Raw genomic sequence first — 16,492 nt, 5'->3', positions numbered from 1 at the left:
CATATTATATTCTCATATCTATATTATCAATGTTATCAGCTTATTGTTTGCAAGTACATTTACTCATAAGATCAACACAATAGATGATTCTTTTCTTTCTCTTTTTTTTTTTTTGAACGAGTGCCGCCTTTTTTTCCCCCCTGTCTTAGTTTTTGGGGAAGACAGGCGCGAACTCTTTGCTGTTCGCCCCGGCCACAACTGTCATGGACCACAGGCTTTCACACTTTGACCACCACTGGCTGGGGGACACAGGCTGGCCCGGCCAGACACTTCCTGCATCACCGCGGGGTGGCGCTGCAGTCCCAGGGAGCGAGATGCGGATGAGCTGCAGAAGCAGACATCAGCTCTCATCCTCAGAGTCATTACCACGACGCAATGGCCGCGGCAGTGGATACGAACTGTTAAAGATTGCTTAATTCGTTTAACTGTCCCACACTGCGCATGATTTGCGTCTCTCGCAGCTGGAGAAAACGCTGCAAGTGGTGGTCAGTGCGCCAAGACGACTCGCCAGCTCCCACCAACTGTGACCCGGACACCACCAGGAAGAAGGTAGCCAGCTGGCTAACGTTAACATTGACGAACCACAACCGTTAGCTATGTTATTCTGTCGTAGTTTCATACACCGTAGTTTCTGTTTTATTAAATAACAGATTATTTCCACTTTCTAAAGTAGAGCCTGGGGTAGTTCGTTAGCTTGACACCTATAATTAACGTTACCTTAATGACGCTGGCTAGCTAGCTAACTGGACTGACAGCCCATCCCTATGTAGTTTTGAGGCTCAATCGTTGCTTGACATAAATCTTCTTGGTAATTTACCAAACTTACTGAAAACAGGCCTCACATTACTTGGAACGTTACCTCAGTATTTTGGGCGAATAAAAGCCGTGTTAAAATTGCCTGTTACCTGCTGAAAGTATGTCTCTTACGCTGGCTTTGCTGTGTCTTTGACTCTTCAGTTTAGCTATTAGGCTGAATGGCGGAGCCGGAGCTTCTGCTGGACTCCAATATTCGACTCTGGGTGGTGTTGCCCATTGTCTTCATCACCTTTCTCGTTGGGGTGATACGGCATTATGTTTCTATTCTTCTTCAGAGCGAGAAGAAGTTGACGTTAGAGCAGGTTTCTGACAGGTACGTAAGTTATAATTGTGAGCTGGAATCACGTTTGAAAAAATAGAAAATTGAAATTTGAATCTGTTAATTTGAATCTGTTTTCCCATCTCCCGATCCAGCCAGGTTCTTATTCGGAGCAGAATACTCAGAGAAAATGGAAAATACATTCCCAAACAGGTAAGGATTTTTTTTTAAATTTGCATTGTTTTCACACGTTATTCTCTTAAATTAGTTCTCCTATTCACTTGCCAACTCATGCAAAATATTGTCTGAAATATACAAAATCCAACATAAAACCACTGGTCTTTGTATTTGTCACAACTACAGTGTGTAAGGCAGTGTTATTGAAGATCTGTCTTTCTTTTAGTCCTTTTTGATGAGGAAGTTCTACTTCAATAATCAAGAAGATGGATTTTTTAAGAAGACCAAAAGGAAGGTTGTTCCACCCTCTCCAATGACAGGTAATCCTTTTAAGTAAAGTACTTGATGCAATCTTCAGTACCGTAATCCACAGTGAAGTCTCATACAGAAACTCTCGTTAAATTCAGATAGGTTATTAGAACAATTCGATATATTGGCAGTATTCCAATGTAAGTCTTATCGTATATGGCCGAAATGCTACCCATTGGCAATCTCAAAACAGAATGGAATAACAGAATTTCAAAGCATTACTTCAGGAGTAGGAGTGTTTCTTCTCCTATATCATCTTGTCATTGCTGGCATTCTTTTTTGTCACACCTTAATTATAAAAATTATGTCCAGGGCAGATAAAAGAATTGTCCTACTATTAAACCAACCTGTATGAATAAAAAAACTAGAGCATTTAACATAAGACTGAAACCCGGGAACAGGAATACAGGATGCTAGGATACATACTGCAGATATGGTCCATCAACTTGACAGCCTCTCTCTCTCATTGAGTGTAAACCAGTTGGTCTTGCTAGTATAAACGAAAGTGTCCATGAATACATGTCCAGCTCTTTGGTGTTTTGTGCTTTATGTCTGTATTTTCCACAAAATACTGTTAATCTGACACATTCACATTTGTATAGAGCAGCAAACTCTGTTATTAACTATAATAAAACAAACCTACAGGAGTTCTTGAGTGAATTTGTTGCTCATTGCATCTTTTCACAGATCCCAGCATGCTGACGGACATGATGAAAGGCAATGTCACCAATGTGCTTCCCATGATCCTCATTGGAGGCTGGATCAACTGGACCTTTTCAGGATTTGTAACAAGTAATGATCTCACTCCCTTGCAGATCTTGCAGCTTATCGTGCAGAATTTGGCATGCACAAAAATAACTTTGAGTTTGTGTTGCTACCGGATATGAACCAAGATATGGTTCATGCGGAAATTCTACACTGAGTTTTTTTCTGCACTCTCTTTCACACAGCTAAGGTTCCCTTCCCTCTCACTCTGCGCTTCAAGCCCATGTTGCAGCAAGGAATAGAGCTGCTCTCATTGGATGCTTCCTGGTAAATTAATATAACAAGATCTATCAAGAGACACTGTATTAGTCATTATTTATTAATTTCAGAATATTAGTGTGTGACCTTGTGATTTGTTCTGTTTGTTTCTGTGCGCATTTACCATCTAGGGTGAGCTCAGCGTCGTGGTACTTCCTGAATGTCTTTGGACTACGAAGCATGTACTCGTTAATTCTAGGCCAGGATAATGGTAATTTTAGCAAATTTTAAGATGATCTTGAGTATTTTGTTGCATCAAATTGTAAAGTTTGATAACATGAGAATGTTTTATGCTGAATCTCAGAAGGTTCAGCAGTAATAGCTACCCTGTCACATTATAAGTAGTTATTTGATTCATTCTCAATAATATTGTTCAATTGTTGCATTTCCCAAAGGTGCAGATCAGTCGAGGATTATGCAGGAGCAAATGAGTGGTGCCGCCATGGCCATGCCTGCAGATACAAATAAAGCTTTCAAGGTATATAGTAGTGTCAGCGTAATTAGTTAATGATAATATGATTTGCTCAGTTGTTCATGTGATATTTATCCTTGATTTCAGGCTGAATGGGAGGCACTGGAACTGACTGACCATCAGTGGGCGCTGGAGAGTGTGGAGGAGGATCTGATGAGCAGGGAGCTTGACTTTGATGGCATGTTTAACAAGGAGCTGCCAAGTGGTATCTTCTGATGGCCTGGTCACTTCTACTTGGAGCCTTCAATTTGAATTTTGATCATTGCAGGGATTTGTTTTTGGTTAAAGACAGAGAAGGGACAAATCCCTTTATGTTATGACAAGTTTACATTCACTTATTTGTGGTCCTTGTATCTTCACATGTATTACCTTTTCATTCCTGTCCATAAAATATCTGATATGACTTAAAATACACTGGTTCTGCTGCTGTCTCATGCATTCTGTAAAGCATCGCTTTGTTTTTTCACCTTTGAGACAATGAGATGTTTGGGAGAAATTAAGTGGCTTTTTGCTTATTGAAATGCATTATTATTAGCTTCCAACTGTATGCCATCGTAATGCCATTAGGTAATAGAATGTGAACTACCTAGTTTTTTTTTCTTATGTCATACACAGCTGGATTAGCTGACTCAATTTTTACATATATTGTTATGTTTAAGAAGTAAGATACAATACTATTTTAAAGGTCTGAATTATGTTTAATGAAACTATAACAATCTTGAAAAATTCTTTTGTTAGATCATAGATGGAGCCGTTCTGTGTCAGCTGCCCTAAAGTTGGAAGTAGACCCAGAACGGATTAGTTGGTGGCAGAGAATCTGTTTGTGTGGTTTAAATATTGTTTTTAAAGTATGTAGACTGTTTAATTTTGTAATGTAACTCCCCTGTGTTTTGTACAGTATAAAGCCTGTTTTGACTAAATACTCGGTGTTATTTGTTTTAATGCACCATAATATCTAATTTTGTGTGTGTGTGCGTGCATGTCAGTGTTAGTGTTGAGGTTTTTGTTGATTTCCCCAGAAGATGCTGTGGGGTCACAACAATACACGGATGTTTCTGTAGAGAAGACCTTATAGTATACTGTTGGTTAGCACTACTTTAGCATTTTCACTGGCTGCTTTGGCGGTGGTAATGACAGAAGAGTCACACGGAGCGGCATCAGCAGCTCGGATCTACTGTGTACCGACCGTAGAGGAAGAACGTTTCCCATGAGCAGCGCCGCTCTGAAGCTCGCCCAAGTGCGTCTCTTCCATCCGCGCGTTCACGATACCGGCACACTCGCTGCATGATGGCCGAGGGAGGCGGACCCGAGTCGGGTGGCGCGGCAGACTCCGACTCGGAGCCGGTAGCCGCACAAATGCCAACCCCTTCAACCGAAAGTCAAAAACAGACTATTGGGTCGCTTTTGAAAACAACTCTAAGAAAGGGCGACGAATGGTAAGAATCTGCAACGGCCAATCTTACTTGGGTGTTTCAGCTAGCGTTAGCTATCTGACATTAGCTAGTGAGGAACAGGAAATGCTAGCATGCTAAAGCTGGCAAGCTATCGACACCGATGCTTCCAAGTCTGAAAACGGAAGCTGCGGTGATACTGATATTTTGGCCAGCTAATGTTTAGCAACTTAGCAGGCTAGTTGCTAACTCGACTAGTTCCAGTCCGGCTCTATTTCTCTGTTAGGACTGGTGCCTGTAGTAACATCTATCCACGTTGGTCGTAAACAACCAAACTAACATGTCTTACTAAAGTAGCCCATCTTTACTGTACTTTAACGTTAATGCCTGACGTTGACTGATGTTGTAGCTAGTCGGCTGGTAGGAAAGGCCCTGGATTTAAGTGGTGGATTCGCCTGCCGGTCAGACCGACTCGTTACTAGATTAGTGATCAGGAATAGGGCCCGATGACAGGAATATTATGGGGTGGCGTTATCTGCTTGTTGTGACATGCCAGTCAAATTTGTTTGACGTGTTTCTTAATTGGCCAGCAACCTGTGTTAGCTAACACTGTTTCAGATCAAAGACCATCTCGGCCTGGGCAAAATGCAGCCAGATGTATTTAAGAGACTTTACCTCAGCAAATATATATTACAACAGAGAAATGTCAGATTAGCAATTAACATTTCAACTGCATTCTTTGTTGATAGAAAGGGGCATCAAGGGAAGAACCGGCCACGGTTATTATCTCTGTCAACAACTATATACTCACCTAACATTTTCAAATGGTTGTGGAAAGTAGTCAGGCACCGCTTACAGATAATGTCTCATTATACTGAAGTTAAAAATGAACTACCACCAGATAGTATTCAGGCTAAAATTTGTTTTTCCACAAGCACACTAACATTGTTGCATAGGTTGGGGAAATTAACCTCAAGTTAAAGGGCAAAGATTATACACCTTACTTTGACCGAGACATCTCCAATTTTGTGGCTTTGGCATAAATTGTGACAGTAAAATGACCCAACATTTTACTGTGTGAATACTTGCTAAAAAGCCTATTAACTAAAGAAGATTCTCGCTTGTGATTAGATTAAGTCAAACTAGCTTGCTGTTACTATATCTGCAAATGCCATGGCAGTTTGATGTTGCATAATGCTCTGGGTTGGCATAAGCGTGAGAGCAGTCTCTCTTGAAATACCATGCATTTTATCACATTTGACCTGTTGATATCCCGAATATATCAGGTGACCAAAAAATCCTTCATGAAATATAAATGTTAAAGTGTCAGGACAAATAATCAAAGTATGATATGTTTGTAATTCACTATTACCAACCAATTTGTTTTAGGTATCTAATAGACAGCCGGTGGTTCAAACAGTGGAAGAAGTATGTGGGATTTGACAGCTGGGATATGTACAATGTTGGAGAACGTAGCCTCTATCCAGGCCCAATTGATAACTCTGGGCTGTTCTCAGGTAAAACTGTAATTTTTAAAGAATATTGGGCGTTAATTTTGATAACTGTTGAGAACAACACCAATTCCACATGTACATTAAAAGAACTGTTTTTTTCAGCCTGTGGTCATCATTTTATTTATTTTTTCATAAAGACCAGGAGACTCAGGCCCTGAAAGAGCACCTTATAGATGAGTTGGACTATGTCCTTGTACCCACTGAGGCATGGAATAAGCTTGTCAGCTGGTACGGCTGCCTTGAGGGTCAGAGACCCATCGTCAGGAAGGTAATGCTGTTGAATATATTTTTCATTTCAACCATTCACTTATGGATGGGGCTCCTAAATGTCTTCTTTCTTCTCTAGGTGGTTGAACATGGCATGTTTGTAAAGCACTGTAAGGTGGAGGTCTATCTGCTGGAGCTGAATTTGTGTGAGAATGACAACATGGACAATGTGGTCACACGTCATTTCAGTAAAGCTGATACTATAGGTGAGGGTTTACATGAATGGCCAATAAAGTCAACTTTGCTTTGAATAAAAGCAAATAGATGGCGACCTACACACTGGGAATTTCTATACAGTGTCATTCATTTAATGTGTTTTGTGTCAAAAATACGCAGGAAAGATAATAAGCAAGTCTTGCAAATCCCTTTTTCCCAGATACGATAGAGAAGGAGATGAGGACACTGTTCAATATCCCATCAGAGAAGGAGACGCGGCTCTGGAACAAATACATGAGCAACACCTATGAGCAGCTGAACAAGCCAGACAGCACTGTACAGGATGCTGGTCTCTTCCAGGGGCAGGTAGAGTAGAGCTTTGTTATTCAAATAACCTTCAGATCACTGATAGACTTTCTTCCTTATTTCTTTGAAAGAACACCACACCCTAGTAACATACTGGCGCTCACTGTGCATACATAATTAATTTACAGGCATTTTACAAAGTAACAGGAGTCTAATGTAATATAATACATTAGCCCCACAATAAAATGCATATATATAGTTAAGGTTATGATATGCAGTTCTTGTTGAGACTGTGCAGGACAGGTTACGGTTCAACTGTATTGTAATTTTTGACACTTATGATGGTGTTGTATTGCAAGGATAATGTAAGGTATGATATATATTTAGTGTTTTCTTTACATGAATTGGGGCGTGAACTGGGTGTAGGAAACGGAGAGATATCTTAACACATAAAGCACATGTAGTATGTATTGGAAGGACATTGTATTGGCTAGCATTTATATACATGCCATGCCCACCCCCTTTATTTTATAGTCAGGAGCTGCATTGACGAAGGCATGAAACAAAGTCTTTATTTACCCCAGCAGATATTGTACTCCAAATCTGTCCTGACAAAAGTAAATTAGAGGTCAATACAGTTTCTTAGAATAAAAAAAGTCAAAAATTGTTTAATTACATGTCAAAGTGCAGTTGATGTACCTACCTGCAGCTGCCGAAGCTTGGTAGCATTCCGCACATGTATAGTATTAAATTCAAGCTTGGGATGTGATAGCACATGAAGGTCAATTATGGCAGTTTAGCTCTCATTCAGCTTGTTTTCCCACAGGTGCTAGTGATTGAGCGCAAGAATGAGGATGGTACGTGGCCCAGACAAGCCTCCCATCCCAAGTAAGCAACAACTTTGTGTTTTTTTTTTTTTTTTTTTAATATTCAGAAAAAAAGGTGCATTGTATCCTAAGTTTACACATTGAGAATTTGAAGTAATTTATAGAAATGTGCTTTTCTGAAACATGCTTTTGCTTCTCCTTACTAGATCCAGTACAACCCCATCCAGGAATTTCACTACCTCCCCAAAACTCTCCTCTAACTCATCAGCCAGTATCTCCTCAACAGTAGCCAATGGAGACAGCAGCTGTAGCCCTGGATACACACTCAACAACAGCACCTCATCCGGCAACAGGCAAGATTTCTTTTCTCTGACCACCCATCCCAAAATTTCACTGTCTCCCTCATTTTTATTTTTTTTAATATTTGCCTATGTTGTTTAGTAAATTTGGGCATACATTTCTTTTGTCTTGCATGTGTTTTGTTTGCTTTCAAGTGCAAATTGTGTGTCACCCAGAAAACCAGTGCATTTGAACAACCATTTCAAAGCAGGCTGGTATCTGATACTGTAAATAAATAAATTAGGGTGCCGTATCAGCATAGTTTTAATCATATATCGCATGGTGAGGAATACATAATGAAATAACAAGGTGTTACTGTACTGTGGATTCATGGGTCCATTACAGCACTTACTTAAAAAAGCATTATGTCCTTAATGTGCGGCATTTGCTGTTTATGAAGATCACTGCTGCTCAGAGCTTAAATAGGATTACTGAGGAGTTGATTAACTGTTTTGTCTAGGGGTGCATTTTATTTGGAAAAGGATATACACTTAATTAAAAGTCTATTTAGTACATGGAGCTATATCCAGTACCTTAGTGTATTCCACTTCACGGTTACTTTTGAGACTGTAGACAGATTACGTTTTATTGGAAGATTTTCATTATACTTTGTCCGCCCCTATTTATAGATGTTAGCAAAAACATAATATAATATAGTTCGTAAAGGGTAGGCTTCACTGCAGGGCTGTTGTATTGGATAGCATTAGATATAGTTACTCTGGAACCAGAGGTCACAGTGAAATTAGTCAGTATGAAGAATAGTTTTCAAAAACTTTTTCAGTGTTCTTGGACATAATAACAAATGTAGTATACAGAGAAAGACTTGGGCTCACACTTGAGTCAGGCATAAGGTTTGTCACACTACTAGTGTATCCAGGCACAGGGCATACAATTCTAATGGGAAATAAGATAAAACTGCAGAACTGACTTAGGGAATTCAGCGCTGAATTCACTTTTAACTGCAGTCCAAGTATTAAAGTACCATAACTCGTTTTCTGCTGAATATTGGTGTGTGCGCATGTGTTTGTACATGTGTGCGTGCTATAGACACAGACACAGACACAGACATTAAACAGAAAATAACAATAACTTTGAAGGAATTTGCATATGTTGTTGAGACGTTATTTGATTAGACAAAAAGCAAATCTGTCATTTAATGTTTTATGGGTATATAGTACTTCAAGATTTGCATGACTGTATGTGCCAGTTTATAAAATGAGAGTAAGAATGTGGTGATGATAATCTTCAGCTGAAGGTGGTATCAGTGGTTGACAGTTCCTAGAGGTATGCATGATAACTGGTTAATTTGTTCTATCCAAGTGACGTTTTGTTTGAGTTAATCTAATATTGTATGTAACACATTTGACTCCCATGTTTAAACATATGCCTGAAGTATGTGCTTCATCACATTACAGTGGCTACAAGAGCTCAACAGTAACATATCTGTCTTCCAACAGATTGGGGGGCTACAATTCATACAGCTCCTCCTACAACTACAGAGAGTCACAGTCGCAGCCTGGCCTGTGTGGTCTCAGTAATTTGGGCAACACATGCTTCATGAACTCTGCCCTCCAGGTAAAACACAATGCTACAATTCGATTCAGACAGAGACAGCTATCATGTTTTTGGGTATTATGTTCACATAATCCACACTTTTCTCTTCTCTTCCTCCAGTGCCTGAGCAATGCATCTCCTCTCACAGAGTACTTCCTCAATGACCAGTATGAGGCAGAGATTAACCGAGAGAATCCCCTGGGAATGAGGGGTGAGATAGCTGAAGCCTATGCTGATCTAGTAAAGCAGATGTGGCTGAGCCGCAGCAGCTATGTGGCCCCACGTACCTTCAAAGTGAGTTGTGTCAGATAAGCCTATCTCAAGTGACTGTATACTGACTGAGAAATATCCAGTCATAATCTTAAAGCGGTAGACAAAGTTAATAAAATTAACCTTTAAATTTTCAGACCCAGGTCGGACGCTTTGCCCCCCAGTTTTCAGGCTACCAGCAGCAGGACTCGCAGGAGCTGTTGGCCTTTTTGCTGGACGGGCTCCATGAAGATCTGAACCGTGTCAAGAAGAAGCCTTATCTGGCCCTGAGGGATGCAGAGGGCCGTCCAGATGAGGTATAGCGCAAACCCGATACTCGCATGATACTGATTTTCAAACCGTGGACTTTTTGTGGTATACTTTTTCAGGAGCATTTTGTATCCAAAAAAGGTAAATAAAAACTTAATTTAAAGGCTCAGTCTGCCGGAATATGATACCACTTAAATATCGATATTCAAGGCAATCCTGGCTTTGTAGTGTTTTGATTTAGGAAAATGAAATCGAGAGATTGTCTGAGCTCCAAGGACTGCTAGTCTGTAACAGCCGGACATGGCATAGGAATTTTTTTTGAAGCTCCACATTGTGTGCTTTGTTTTACACTGTTTTATAGTAACATAAGAACAAAAAGGTTTGAAGAATTTCTTTACAGTATCAAGTTGTACACTAGCCTCATCTTTTGAGTTTTTAAAATGGTATCTAATGAAAGTTTTTCTCTGTTGGCTGTGCAATTACAGATTGTTGCCAAGGAAGCCTGGACAAACCACCGCTTGCGCAATGATTCTATTATAGTTGATATTTTCCACGGCCTCTTCAAATCCACTTTGGTGTGCCCGGAGTGCTCCAAGGTGTCTGTCACCTTTGACCCGTTCTGCTACCTCACACTGCCTCTGCCCATGAAAAAGGACCGTACCATGGAGGTTTTCCTGGTGCGATCCGACCCCCAGTCTAGACCCACACAGGTGAGTTGGAATTATGATCCAGGGTTTTGGCTCTAGACTTGAACAACTGCAGTTAAACTAATACTAATTAATACCAACTAACTAATGCTAGCACTCTAGTTTTTAAAAATAGTTTTTTTTGTACTTACAATTCTTGGATTACTAAAAGCTCAAGCATTTAACAAAGTGACTGACAGTGATCATGATAATTTTTTTTGTTTGTTTGGCAGTATCGAGTGGTGGTCCCCAAACTGGGTACAGTGACAGACCTGTGCAGCGCCTTGTCCAAACTCTGTGGAATCCCTCCAGAAAATGTTAGAACTTATTTCTTTTACACCAACAGAATGAAGTGAAGGGTTCTTTACACTCCCAGCTCGACTTTTTTGTTGTTGTTTGTTTTAGGTTGAAATGGAAATAGTTAGTGCTAACTTTACAATTCACTCATCCTTCTAGATGGTGGTGGCGGATGTTTACAATCACAGGTTCCATAAAATTTATAGACGGGATGATGGCCTCAACCAAATCATGGAAAAAGATGACATCTTTGTGTAAGTCTTGTTGTTGACCAAAAGATGAGATGTCTGGAGTTAGTCACCCCGGTGACTAACTGTTAATATGTGTGCGTAATGTATGTGTTAATGCTCTTTGCAGGTATGAGGTACAGGAGGAGGACAGTGAGAGGATGAACCTGCCTGTATATTTCAGGGAGCGCCACTCCAAGCATGCTGGAAGCTCCACAAGCACCATGCTATTTGGCCAGCCTTTACTCATCACTGTGCCCAGACACAACCTCATAGCAGATGTTCTATATGACAAGATCCTTGAGAGGATTGGGTAAGAACCTACTTTGCGGGTAACAAGGAATGACACCACATTACAGTATAGTGACCGTGTGTATTAGTGAATTATCCCATCTTTGGTTTAGGCTGCTGCCTTGTTAAATAATCTTTGCTTGTCCCCCCATGTAGACGCTATGTAAAACACTCCCAGAGCCCCAGCAGTGAAAGCAGGGCCTCAGCCTCAGCCACCTTTGCCAGCTGCAGCCAGGCTCCTGAATGTTCCACATCGTCTAGTCTCAATGCGGGCCTGGGTGGCTGTGGCAGCCCCTTATCAGACGGAGCCTCCTGCAGTGCCAGCTCTAGTAACGGCAGCAACCACTCAGGGACCTGCAATGCAACTAATGGGCTATATGATGGTAATTATCTGATGGTTATCTGTCACCAAATTTAAAGTAATGTAAAGGAAAACACTCATCAGAAAGCCATTATCCTTCAGAATACTTTTTTTATATTGATGTTAACCAAGAATACTACAAAATTTAGCCATGAAATAAAAATCAAAAGTGATGAGATTTCGAGTTGTTTGTTCAGGTGAAGAGGAGGCTATGGACCACCAGGTGAGCCCAGAGCCGGAGAATGGCCAGTCCGAGGAGGAGGAAGAGGAGACCTCTGACTTGGAAAATGGGTCTAAAGGAGAGACAGCCAAGCTGTGTTGTTCGCCAGCCAAGCTCTTCACTTTCAGCATAGTCAACTCTTACGGAACAGCCAACATCAGCCCACTGCCTTGTGATGGAAATGTCCTAAAACTTAATCGTCAGTGTTAATTTTGTAAACTTACGATTGCATCCATAGTTTTACTTTTCATAGCCACTTCGCATTGACACAGCTTCTCCCACCTCCTTCCTCTGCAGCACATTCCACAGTGGCAATTGACTGGGACACAGAGTCAAAGAAACTGTGTTATGATGAACAGGAAGCAGAGGTCAGTGGGTTAATATTCATCAGGCAGATCTGTCACAGAATATGCAACCAGTCTATTTATACTTGTGTAAATATTGCGTGCAGGCCTATGAGAAGCACGAGAGCATGCTCCAACCCCAAAAAAAGAAAGCCACTGTGGCTCTGAGGGAGTGCATTGAGCTCTTTACAACCATGGAGACACTTGGAGAACACGATCCATGGTAAGGGTTTACAACTACAGCCTAATTCAGTCTCAAACACCTTTTTTTTTTTTTTTTTTTTTAAACCACCATTGTCATATAAACCTAATCTTTCTTATGCAGGTATTGTCCCACATGTAAGAAACACCAACAGGCCACAAAAAAGTTTGACTTGTGGTCCCTGCCTCGCATTCTGGTAGTTCACCTGAAGCGTTTCTCCTACAACCGGTGTTGGAGGGACAAGCTGGACACAGTGGTGGACTTTCCCATCAGGTATGCAGGCAGGATTTCTCATTTACCTTATCATCAAAGGGGTAGAGACAGTTGGCATGGACTCCAAACTCTTGTCATTCAATGGCATCCTCAGAAACAAGTGTTCATTCACAGGTTTCTCAATATGTAAAGGTGTTTTACTGCATCGAACAGTAAAGGAAAATACATAAATGAAGCATGTATCGTTACAACTTTTGTAGTCATACATTTGAACAAAAAATTCACATCTTGTGACAAAATGAGCTGCTGTTGCAAATTATTTCACTTAGTTTTGAGCATAATGTTTGTCATTTGAAGATTGTGCAAAAGCAACTCAGAAATTCTGCAGCATCTGTGGGACTTTTACAGTAGAGGGAGCTGTAGTCTGAAACTCACAGAAGACACTTATTGGAGGTCTGAACTAGGAAATATTTATTTTACTGTACTGAGAACTTACCTCATACTCCAAAGAACAATTTGACCTGTGTTCTCGCTGTTGTTATCTGTTGTTGTGTAACTGATACTGCTTTCAATAGTATCCTTTCAACTCTGTATGTTCTTTGGTTGGCACAGTACAAACTTTCCTTTGTTTTAAAATGGAGAAGTTGCCTCATAATTATGTGGCCCAACAGCTACTTGTCTCACTCTTACCACTGTGTGTGCAGCACATATTGACTTCTGTTGAGGGACTTGATCCACCAGAAAACCAGGAAACAGATAAACACGTTACTGAATTCTCGCTTTAAAAAGGCTGACTCATGCTTACTAAGCATGGCTTAGGCCCATATCCTGTGTCCTTTATTTAAGTGTGACTCTTAAGGAATTTACTGTTTATATATTTTTGTTTACACTCAGTCTGTTTTACAACTCAGTTCCAGTGTAGTGGCAATGCCATTTTAGTCCCCTGTGATTAATGGTATTTTCTTTGTCAGGGATCTGAACATGTCCGAGTTTGTGTGTGACCCTAAGGCCAGCCCTTACATATATGACCTCATTGCCGTGTCAAACCACTATGGAGGAATGGGAGGGGGTCACTGTAAGTCACTGTTCATTTTTCCCCTCTTCCCTCTGTCTTCTTAATCGCTTAAATAGCAGTTAATTTTCTTCTGGGGCAGAAAGCACAGGTCAATTTCACTCCACATCAAAATGTCATAAAGACCTGTTAATAACTTTTTTTAACGTAAACCCTTTTATTGTCAGATGGAACTCACTAGTTCTTGTCCCAACATAGTTTTGTTGAATCTTCAAACATGCACACGGTGCGTGTCAACAGATGGGGTGCTGAACCACAACTTTGTCTCCATGGGGACTGTAATTGATTAAATTCTAATATGGCAAAGTGCTTCAAGCATCATTGTTCTTTGTGGACTCAATGACTGTTTTTCTTTTTTTTTTTTTTTTTACTCAGACCATTCATAGTGAACTAGTCTGATTTAGTTTTTTTTTTTTTCCTTTATCTCTTCCTGGGTAAACAAATGGCCTGAATTAGCTGTGTGTTAACACTTCCTTCTGTCTTACAGACACAGCTTATGGCAAGAATAAAGTGGATGGAAAGTGGTATTACTTTGATGACAGTAGTGTCTCATCTGCCTCAGAGGACCAGATTGTGGTGAGTTTTGACTCTGAAATGTTCAAGAATCTATTGATCCTATAGTTGTATACCCTCAGAGATGCAGTATTTGTGGTTTTTATCCAGTGACTAATGCTTGAATGAGAAGTCCTCAGCCTTCTCGGCTTTCTGTCCTCGGTGTCAAGTGTCCCTGTTTTTGTAGGGTAATCCTATCCTTGTCCACCCTTTGCAGACTAAAGCAGCCTACGTGCTGTTCTATCAGCGCAGAGACGAGGAAACCCCCTCCAAACCTCAGCCTTCGGCCTCGCTGGGAGGAGCCCCTGAAGCAGCCGACGACCACATGGACACAAACTGAGGAGCCCTGACGCGAAGGGACACGCACTGAAATGCATACAGCAAATAGAGACACTTGGATGCACACACAAAGCTACTTTAGTGACAGAGGGCTCCACAGACTTAACGTCATTAACCTACCTTTCCCGTATTTTATTTGATTTTTGTCTTGTATTTTGTTAACTAGAGCCAACAGCCTTGTCAGAAGAGTGACCTGAGAGACTTCCTCACTGCAGCGGGTGGCCTACTGATTTCTGAACATAGTTTACTATTCTGGAACTAAGAGTAATATAAATGGATATAGATCCTCTCACTGGATGAACAGAATGTTAGAAGTGCCCTCAAATGCATAGATTAACAAATGTTTCTGTTGCCCACAACAACAGTCAGAAATATATATAAAAAAAAAGCCAAAATGCACATCTTCTTTCAACCAAAGCGTTTCCAAGTTATTTATGTTAAAATGTACCAACTGTTGAGACATTAGCAAGATAACTGGCATTTTGCCTAGATTTATCTCTAATAATCCTGCTGTGCTGACGCAAATGCAAACTCTAACAGTGTGATGCGCACAGAGAAAAATACATGCCATGCTTGTTGAGAGAATTTCTGTGACCTTATGCCACCTGTGTAGAGTGGATTACTGATGGGGATCCTGCTGCTGCGGTTGTGCTCCCAGCCTGCAGGGTCTGTGTTGTCTAAACCACAAAGGGGATGTCTCGTTTAAAGGTTTTAAACATCTGGGTCTTGACATGAGTTGTGGCAGAAGCTGTTTTTTTTCGGCCTTGCTCTTGATCAGCCATCATTTTTTATTATTTGACGCACAGCATGGGGCTCTGCTGTCTCTAAAACTTGTGAGAGGAGTCTTACCCTGCTAACAATTTTTATTTTCCTTTTTTGTAATCACGATGCAAAAGCGGCCTTTTGATTCCTGCAACCTGACTAAAAAGGAGGCACTTTGAATTCTCCATGAGTACTTTATCTACCTGCTTCTGGTGTATCTAGACATTACAGAATTGTATGGTTTGGCCTTAGCATTAAGCATTATGGTCTGTCATACACTTCCAGATCATTTTAATGTGTCTTTTAAGCATATTTTGATTGCTGCCTGATTGGACCCCTAGCTCACCTGCAATGGCTTGTCCTTATTAGTCTTGTACATTAATGCAGCTCTGTATTGAAATGGCTATGTTATTTGATATCTTCAAAGCACACTGAGTGAAGCAAAATAAACTAGTACAAAAGTGGTGCTTTATTCATGAAACTTGAACTTGCTCCTAGTCATGAGGAACAATCTACATCTGTCATCAGATTGGGGCATGACAGCAGTAACTTAATGCCATTTTGAGCCAATTGTTTTTCCTTGCAGCGATCTTAATACACTACTTGGCTGTGAAGTAAAATACAATTGAATTGTTTCTGGTAATATAAGAAACAATCTCTTTGTTTTACCATAATGTAGTCTTTATAGACAAAATTATCCCAATTACACCAAGCACAGTTATAACAAGTGTCTTGAATGTGATCAACTGAGTATAAAATAGAATACATTTACTCATACTCAGTATCAAAGGTCTAGTGAAACCAGTTGGCTGGTATTAATAATGGATCTAGCTCTTGTTCTGTGGCATAAACTCTGGACTTTGTTGCATAACAGCATGTTGACATGTGGGGCGTCCAATTGCCCCTTATTGCTGGTTGGTCCTGCCATCATTATTTTGTTCAGAGATGACTCCCTAAATAATTATTTATGCCTATGACTAGAGAAGCTTTACATCTG

The 16,492-nt window shown here is 40.5% G+C and overlaps 2 protein-coding genes across 2 annotated transcripts; both read left to right on the top strand.

The window, feature by feature from the left end:
- Nucleotides 1-287: 287 nt before the first annotated feature.
- Nucleotides 288-3,959, top strand: emc3 (ER membrane protein complex subunit 3). The gene is made up of 9 exons (XM_040158583.1): nucleotides 288-549; nucleotides 958-1,129; nucleotides 1,231-1,288; nucleotides 1,479-1,572; nucleotides 2,249-2,353; nucleotides 2,512-2,593; nucleotides 2,716-2,795; nucleotides 2,980-3,062; nucleotides 3,144-3,959. The coding sequence occupies exons 2-9, from the start codon at nucleotides 975-977 to the stop codon at nucleotides 3,270-3,272; spliced, it is 786 nt and encodes a 261-aa protein (XP_040014517.1). The 5' UTR covers nucleotides 288-549; nucleotides 958-974; the 3' UTR covers nucleotides 3,273-3,959.
- Nucleotides 3,960-4,238: 279 nt separating this feature from the next.
- usp4 (ubiquitin specific peptidase 4 (proto-oncogene)) lies at nucleotides 4,239-15,959 on the top strand. Its single transcript, XM_040158843.1, has 22 exons — nucleotides 4,239-4,492; nucleotides 5,837-5,964; nucleotides 6,099-6,229; nucleotides 6,308-6,434; nucleotides 6,605-6,750; nucleotides 7,517-7,578; nucleotides 7,724-7,870; nucleotides 9,314-9,431; nucleotides 9,531-9,704; nucleotides 9,818-9,976; nucleotides 10,415-10,639; nucleotides 10,849-10,932; nucleotides 11,072-11,166; nucleotides 11,270-11,452; nucleotides 11,587-11,813; nucleotides 11,989-12,210; nucleotides 12,309-12,379; nucleotides 12,463-12,578; nucleotides 12,681-12,830; nucleotides 13,742-13,845; nucleotides 14,330-14,418; nucleotides 14,612-15,959. The coding sequence occupies exons 1-22, from the start codon at nucleotides 4,341-4,343 to the stop codon at nucleotides 14,732-14,734; spliced, it is 3,033 nt and encodes a 1,010-aa protein (XP_040014777.1). The 5' UTR covers nucleotides 4,239-4,340; the 3' UTR covers nucleotides 14,735-15,959.
- The last annotated feature ends 533 nt before the right edge of the window (nucleotides 15,960-16,492 follow it).

Source organism: Xiphias gladius, chromosome 21, assembly GCF_016859285.1.
Source record: "Xiphias gladius isolate SHS-SW01 ecotype Sanya breed wild chromosome 21, ASM1685928v1, whole genome shotgun sequence".
Taxonomy (NCBI): domain Eukaryota; kingdom Metazoa; phylum Chordata; class Actinopteri; order Istiophoriformes; family Xiphiidae; genus Xiphias; species Xiphias gladius.
This window is presented reverse-complemented; position numbering and strand designations above follow the sequence as displayed.

Coding starts and splice junctions, on each gene's coding strand:
- usp4 (XM_040158843.1), top strand. CDS start 4,341: ATGATGGCCGAGGGAGGCGGACCCGAGTCGGGTGGCGCGGCAGACTCC. Junction 10,933..11,071: donor GTGGAATCCCTCCAGAAAAT/GTTAGAACTTAT, acceptor TCATCCTTCTAG/ATGGTGGTGGCGGATGTTTA. Junction 13,846..14,329: donor AGGAATGGGAGGGGGTCACT/GTAAGTCACTGT, acceptor TCTGTCTTACAG/ACACAGCTTATGGCAAGAAT.
- emc3 (XM_040158583.1), top strand. CDS start 975: ATGGCGGAGCCGGAGCTTCTGCTGGACTCCAATATTCGACTCTGGGTG. Junction 1,573..2,248: donor TCCACCCTCTCCAATGACAG/GTAATCCTTTTA, acceptor ATCTTTTCACAG/ATCCCAGCATGCTGACGGAC. Junction 3,063..3,143: donor ATACAAATAAAGCTTTCAAG/GTATATAGTAGT, acceptor CCTTGATTTCAG/GCTGAATGGGAGGCACTGGA.